We start from the raw sequence: 7,373 nt of genomic DNA on the forward strand, positions 1-7,373 counted from the left end.
TGCAAGTGCATAGGCTGGCAGCCTTGGAAGAAGCGCGTGCATGTCGCCATTTTCCTCTTGGACATGCAAGAAAAGGATGTTGCGTACAAGCGTCGTACTCGCACCGCAGATCGCAGACGGATATTGCGAGCTACGGATTACGATGTTGTACGACGACCCGCTATTATCACTGAATTTCGCGATTTACGCAATAAGCAGTAAAAAAAATTTGTTTTTTGCGCCCGTCTAGAAGAGCGTAGCCAACCATGATATGACACTAGGCTGACCACCCGCCATTCTCAGACTTCCAGCACTGACCGCTCTGTACGCGCTTGTGGTTCAATGTGCGTGGTCTCTACTTTGTGCGAACAACGAGCACTAGCTTGTTATAAGTTATTTTAGCGTTGTTCTCTCTTACTTTGCAATCAAATCAGGATTTATTTTTTCTCCTTAGGGAACCATCTACCTTCACACCAATCCGAGAAACCTCGAGGACACGACAACAAGAACATTCTTCTAACGACAACAATAAGGCTCCAAAGTCTACGATTTGTACGCATATCAGCTTCCGGGAGAGCTTTTTGAGGTGTTATTGTTACCTGCTCGATAGCAACTTCATAAAATAGGCAGGCTTTCTAGTTTAGAGAGCCTCTAAAAATGCCTTCTCTGTTTTACACTATATTCTCGACCGTAGGCGCGTCTCTTTCTTAGCAATTCGCTCGTTTGAGCGAAGCTAATTCCTGCCAGAGCTGCACCTTGCGCAAAGCGCCACGAAGAAGAGAAGGCAGTACAGCAAGCAGAAGCGCTCGAGCGCACGAGTTGCGCCTTCCTCATTCAGTATTCGACGATTCGCACTTAGGCACTACACCGAGCGTTCCTTTTTGCGCTACACGTAGCCATGCACAGTGCCTCTCTGAAGTCAGCTCCGCCTGGTCCTTCAGACGGATCGTCGCCTTCTTCGCCGCGCCTCCCGTCTCCTCCGTGTTGTCGTGGCGCCGCCGAGCGAGGACTGGGCTCCTGCCCCGGGGACTGCGGTCGCAACATGGACTCTGCAAAGCGGTCACCTGGGCGGCCACCCCACTCCGAGCTCTACCGAGGCCTAGCCGTCTCGGGCCGACCCTCCGGCAGCAAACGCGGTGGACAGGCTGGTGATGCCGGCCACTGCTGTCGAGCTCCACGTCGATGTCCACGGCGGCTGCATGTCCGGGAGAGCGCCCAGCCTGTCAGGGCCGTGAGCCGTCCACCCATCAACCACCTCGGTACTTTCACATCGAAGGGTACTCCGGTGAGTATTAAAGCGCAAGGTTTACTACTGCCTTCTGTAGTTTGTTCGGCTTGTGTTTCATATTGCATTGAACCGAGGAGCGGGAGAGGAGGGTTAGAGTGTGCCGCTGCCTCCGAGCTGTTTCACGTGACCGCCCTGACATCACTGCGCTCTAGCTGCGCGTGCAGCCGTCGTCACCGCGCTCTTGTACCAACGCTTGAATCATAGCCTTGCAATCGATACAGACTCTTCGCTTAGCAAAGAAAGGCGCACACCTGCCACCTGGCTCAGTGGACACCTCAGTCGCGCTTTAAGCTACGTGGCGATAGTGAGAGATGCGCGCTGCATGCGTTGACACTGCTGTCCTTTATTTCCGCTGCCCTAGCTCAGGTGCTTCAGTATCGATGGCAGATGCCGGGGTTAGCAAAAATCTTTTCCTTCCTTTTTACTATTATATTAAATCAAACCACTACCACCACCATTGATAATGTTGTAGCAGAAGCGCGGAAGTTAAGCTGTAGGATGTCGGCGTTCATTGTGTTCATTGGCGAAGGCGTTGACAGCGGTATAGACTGCGGGGATTTTGAGGAAAGGAAGAGAGCGTAACTGGCTCCCTGGGTCAGTGGACACCTCAACTGCGCTTTGATGTACGTGGCCGTGGTGAGAGAGAGATGTGGCCTGCGTTCATTAGCAGTGACAACGATGTGGCAGACGCGCGGCACTTCAGCAATAGGCCACAGCGTTCATTGAGTGGTCAACATCTCGCGAAAACCCATTAATTTAACTTTTAGCTGCCTGAGCACCCGTTGCCTATACAGTATCCGGAACGCAGACTAAGTTACAAAAGCCAAGCCGCGTCTAGTTGCCCGATACACCATAGCTTTCGCTGTCTAACCAGGTTCAACAGTAATTAAAACGCTGCTAGTTTTGATGGGAAGAAACCAGCATCGAAAATCACTCGCTTTCTTCTGATATTTTGGTGACATTATTTCAAGGTTCAAACTTAGAAGTGCAGTCATTTAGTGGGTGTTTTGTGAGGTACTTGAAATAGTTCTGAGACGTTAGAAAAATGAAGTTTTGTTGTAATGGCTCCGGTTCTACAATATCCGTGAAACAAAATATAATGCGTGGTGATGCAATGCGATGCGACAAATCTGCTCTAGAAGCATTGATTTAACATTTAGTTTTCCACTTTCGCTTTTATATTGATCGCGTCCCATACCATCTTTAAATTTGCTTCGTCGTGGCATTTTGTTGTGATGCGGCGTGTGCTTCCGGTGGGTCCTGGCTTCTGAAGGATGGAAATGGCTGGGAGAATTTCTGATGGGTTCTGATGGGCTCGCAGAAACTACACATCTTGGTATGGGGAACCAAATTCGCTGATCGACACGGAACAGCCAGTGCAACCAGATATATGGTGTTTCGTCCCTGAAACGCAAGGCTGTAGTACAGAAGATCCAGTTCAACGTACTCGAAGTTTGGCGGCAGTATTGTGGGCAGTGTTTTGAACGTTTAATTTCCGCTTGGGGGGTGTGCGTTGTCTTGCCTGCACTACTTCCCTCTGCTGGAGACAACTCAGGCACTCCTATTTGTGGTCATCGCATCCCTCGGAATCCTTGCAGGCAGCGCTTGCGGCGCACTTTTGCAAATGCCTATCTTCCTGTGTCTATTCTAATATTATTATGGGTGATGCCGACATGCAACCCGATCAATAACCGATGGAGCCACCAGTTATGTTTTAAGGGGCTAGCGGGACAGTTGCAACAGTTTATGCACACATCTGAGAAGAGTCAGGTGCCGTTGACGTTTGTTGTGGAGAGAATTAAAGCCAGCGCTGCGCATGCCATCGGAGAACCAGACTAGGAATGTGTGTACCTGAAGAAAATTTTAAGCACCATTTTAAAGTGGCGGACGAAAAGAAATTTTATAGTGCCGACAACTCTGACGTTCTAAATTTTGAACATGAAAAACATGACATCGCTCAGAGGTGTCGCCTAGGACGAGTAATTTCGTACAAAGACAGAGAGAATATGCTCCTATTAGTCTGGCAGAAGAAGAATTATGACAACGAAATCAGTCAGTTATAAATAAAGAAACGATAAGGGATAAGTGCCAACCGTTAATAGCTCAACAGCAAAATAATGTGCAAAGCGATGTCTCTCAGGTGTGAACAATTATAGAATAGTGAATATGAAACTGCTTTGGGACATGTCAGCAAATTTTATTTCGCTTCGTTAGTTCCTGATTTAGAAGACAAATTTTATCAGTACGTGGTAGGTTTTCCTAATTTTTCTTGCGAGAGTGTTAAACATGGGCACTCCGCTGCATCTACTAAGGCCAAAAGCACTTAATGATACCGCCGTTTGATCTACTCCCATCATTAAGGAGTCATGCCTAAGGAAATCTACCCAGTAGCGCAGTTAATAATACTGTACAACTATTAATCGTTATTCTTACCTATGTTATTCCAGTTTTAATGTTTTGTCCACCTGGACCTTCTTCTCAAATAAAATTGTGACTGCGTAGACCCTTCTTTTGGGCGCGTAATAAGTGACAAATCTTCTCTCAGCACGCGGCTGTCGGGTATACCGATATTGCTTTGCATTTCTCTTCGGAATCCTTGAGTGGACTTCGTCTATTAATGTGCCTGTTGCAGCCAACCGCCCAGGCTCGGCTCCCCGGCATACGTGGAGAGCGACGTCTGTTTTGGGCCACCCGCCTGTCCCCCTACGCGGAAGGCGTTGTCGGTTGGACGTGCACCGCCTCCGTCACCGCCGCCACGGCCAAGGTGCTGGCAGTGCTTCAGTGGGGAGATAGTGGCGGAAAGGGCCAGCGGGACTTGGCGCACGGTGATCTCGGCTGCTTTTCCCCGCCCACTTATGTAAGTGGCATCTCGCAGGCGCCTGCACACTTCTGATAACGACCTTAAACTTACAGCCGAAAAAATAAGAGAGAGAACAAATGAGAACTCTTCCACTCATGCTGGTGGCCCATCAGCGCCAGTGGCTTCCTCACATTATGCTAACAGTTGCAAAAGCGCGAGACCCATGTGCTACATTTTAACCAGGTTTGACTAGCCGGCTTCACCCCCACGTTGTGAACCGCAGTTTCGAGTATCTTATTCGACTGAATAGCCGAGAGCGAAGACCCCGGGTTCTGAGCGCTGAGTTCCTCAGCAGTAAAGATAACATCCATCGCTGATGTTCGTGATGCAGGAGGAACATACTGGCAATTCGAGGTTTTCATTGCACCCGCAGTAATTCTGCAGAAACCAGTTGCTACATCAAACTGGCGATGGGCTTGGTGCGGCGCTAACGCGTAGAATGGGATTCAATGCTGTGGAAGCGTTCCAAGCCCCCGCACCATCTGCCAAAAGAGGTAGATAGTCTTTCGGGGATCCAGAGAGTAATAAGACTTCCAGCGCTTTTCTTCCGCCAACCTGTGTATTTGTCCCTTGATTTTGCTCTACAAACATCGCGCCACTTTGAGGCCCCTTAAGCATCTGGCCCGTGTGTAGCGCCGTTCCACTCGGCGCTGAATAGCGCGTATATGGTCTAATTCTCAAATAATTGCGCATACTATTTTGTGAGGCTTATAGATAAACTGGGCTGCGGGAAAGAAATACTCGGCGCGATTTGTTTCTAATTATTAACTGCAATCTTTATTTACTCTGCACGCAGATTGTGGAATGAATTGAACGAGGTCACGGCCTCTGTGGCTGTATTACTTCTCATTACAGAGTTAGTCGATGTGAATTTTGGATCTGAACTCGCAGCTTTGCACTGAAATAGACTTTTGAATGCGGACAGTTTGAGTTGACAAATAGCAGTCAGGCTGATTACTACTAGCTACCTAAGGACCCTGTTTGGAGATGTTTTAGCTAAGAGTTTACGTGCTCAGGTTATGTACAACACTGCAGAAAAATGAGGATCTAAAATGAAATGAATATAATCGTACAATACTCTCCATTCGTTCCCCTTGCTCACACAGCTCAGTATACACGGTATCATACTGCACTATTGCGTGAGTATCCCAAATGCACATCGGCCCGAAAACAGCCTAACTGAGTGAAAAAACTTGCGAAAACGCAAATCACTGCACAAGCATATCAATGTCATTATTTGTTCAAGCTTACAAAAATTTTAATATTCTTTGGGAAGCCCGCATAGAGCTGTGTATAAAGCTGACTAATTACTAATATTGCATACTCTTCGGCAATACAGACGATAAGCTGCACTATTCGCAAGAATGTGCCAACGAGAAGTACAGAAGGAGGAAGAAACTGCGGATCACATCAGCAGGGGCGATCACATCCTCGCTACAACCTCGCCCTGATAAGCACTTATCAATAATGGGGCTTGCTGTATGCGGCTTAATTCAGTCACAGTTCTAACTGCATTTTTTTTCTTACTTTAAATTCGAGTCGTGAGGCTCCTTGCATTTAATGCGTAGAAAGACGCAATCTTGAGTTGTAACTGGTGCCCACAATGGCGAAATGGCCCTGCTCGTATTCATCAAGAACTTGTACCATGAAGTACTAGCTCCAAGACCCGCTAAAACTATATCAGCTAGAATTTGCCGTTTTCGGATGATTCGTACAATGCCTCCGGTAGCGATAATCTTAAACTCTAAAAGAAGGCTGTCTTTTGCAAAGTACTGCGCTGTCGACGAAAGAGTAATATAAAGTGCGTATCTAGTCTGAACACCGAATAGTCTTCACCAATTAAGAGAGACATTTAGCTGAAACATTATGAGAGAGCTAGATGTCGGATTTAGGTTTTAAATTAACGGACGACGCCACAAGCATCTCTGTCACGTGACTGTCTGCGTTTCCACGGGCCTTCGTGTCCTCTTGTCGCTGAGGATTTACGGGATCTGTAAGCAGTCTCTTTCCTACAAACACTGTAGTGTAGGGCTGCGCATAATTTCGACGCCCTTGGGTTGTTTAACATGCACTGACAATACACAGTTAATGAGCCTCTGGCACTTCGCCTCCATCGAATGCGACCACCGCGGCCGGAATTGAGCGCGCGTCATTCGGATCAGGAGCCGAGCACCATAACCAGTAAGCCACCACGGCAACGGGGGGCGTGTTTAAGGATGTGTATCAATGTGCTTCAGTCATCTCATCGCTGCAGTAATTATGGAGGCCAGAAACATTTTGGCAAGAAGCTAGAGCCATGAAACAACTGAAAGTTGTAAACTGGGCTTCCAAGAAATATTTTGCAGTGGTTGTTTCCCTCCTTATTTCGTCTCATGCTATTTTATTTTTTTTTTATTTTTTACGCAGGTCGCTCCCGCTTCCGGGCCACCGTAAACCGGCTGTATGGTGAAGGCGGTACTTTGGAGGAATTTTTTTTCGAAACCTTCTATTTTGTGTTAAAATTTGCGTTTTAATTGCAAATTTACCTCATTAAAAGTGACGCATTTGCCTATCAGATGCCTCAAAAGACTATTAAATGGTAACATTACGGCATTTTGTAAACATGTAGAAAACGTGTTTGAATCCCAATGCGCTCATGCATTTTGTTAGATTTGTTGCTCTCAATCAAGCAGCAACAACGTATGAAAATTTTCTGTGCTGATAACTGCTAAAAATGAGCTCAATTGCCTAAGCAATATTAGATTTTGAACAATTTTCTTGATAGTACACGCCCAATTGGCAATTTAATAGTCGAAACACGAGAGAAGGCCACACCCTTTTGTTGAAATTTAAAATCGTACAATGCTAAAATTCCGTCACTACAGACAGCAAATTAAACACACTGTAGCGACGCCTATTTCTAGCCACTGGCAGTGACATTCGATAACGCCAAAAAGCTACTTTTCCACACAGCCTTCGGAATCAGTTCTAAGAAAGCAGTTTTAAAACAAGAAAAGGTATGCAGAGAAGTCAAACGTGAAATTGTCACGAGCCTTCTTTCAAGTGTAGAAGTAGATCAGTGCTATTTCACATGTGCCGCCTGGCTGCTGACAGCTCCTGTCTCAAATTCATCTACAGGCTTTCCGCTGCTCTAGTGGTCGAGTTGGGCCGGTATATCGCGCTACAAAGGATCCTGCGCAGTTTGGACAATGCTGCGCGACGTTACCCCTTACCATGAGGGCTTCAGCACCAAATAAAAAGACTGCT

General features: G+C 46.9%; 1 protein-coding gene across 1 annotated transcript; it reads left to right on the forward strand.

The window, feature by feature from the left end:
* Positions 1 to 833: 833 nt before the first annotated feature.
* Positions 834 to 6,645, forward strand: LOC144099683 (uncharacterized). Its single transcript, XM_077633013.1, has 3 exons — positions 834 to 1,264; positions 3,900 to 4,124; positions 6,534 to 6,645. Exons 1-3 carry the CDS (start codon positions 878 to 880, stop codon positions 6,558 to 6,560), a joined length of 639 nt encoding a protein of 212 aa, XP_077489139.1. The 5' UTR covers positions 834 to 877; the 3' UTR covers positions 6,561 to 6,645.
* The last annotated feature ends 728 nt before the right edge of the window (positions 6,646 to 7,373 follow it).

Source organism: Amblyomma americanum, chromosome 1, assembly GCF_052857255.1.
Source record: "Amblyomma americanum isolate KBUSLIRL-KWMA chromosome 1, ASM5285725v1, whole genome shotgun sequence".
Classification (NCBI taxonomy): Eukaryota; Metazoa; Arthropoda; class Arachnida; order Ixodida; family Ixodidae; genus Amblyomma; species Amblyomma americanum.

Excerpts from the sequence above, each read along its gene's own strand:
- LOC144099683 (XM_077633013.1), top strand. The coding sequence starts at position 878 with ATGCACAGTGCCTCTCTGAAGTCAGCTCCGCCTGGTCCTTCAGACGGA. Across the intron at positions 1,265-3,899 it reads TCACATCGAAGGGTACTCCG|CCAACCGCCCAGGCTCGGCT; the intron begins GTGAGTATTAAA and ends TGCCTGTTGCAG. Across the intron at positions 4,125-6,533 it reads GCTTTTCCCCGCCCACTTAT|GTCGCTCCCGCTTCCGGGCC; the intron begins GTAAGTGGCATC and ends TTTTTTACGCAG.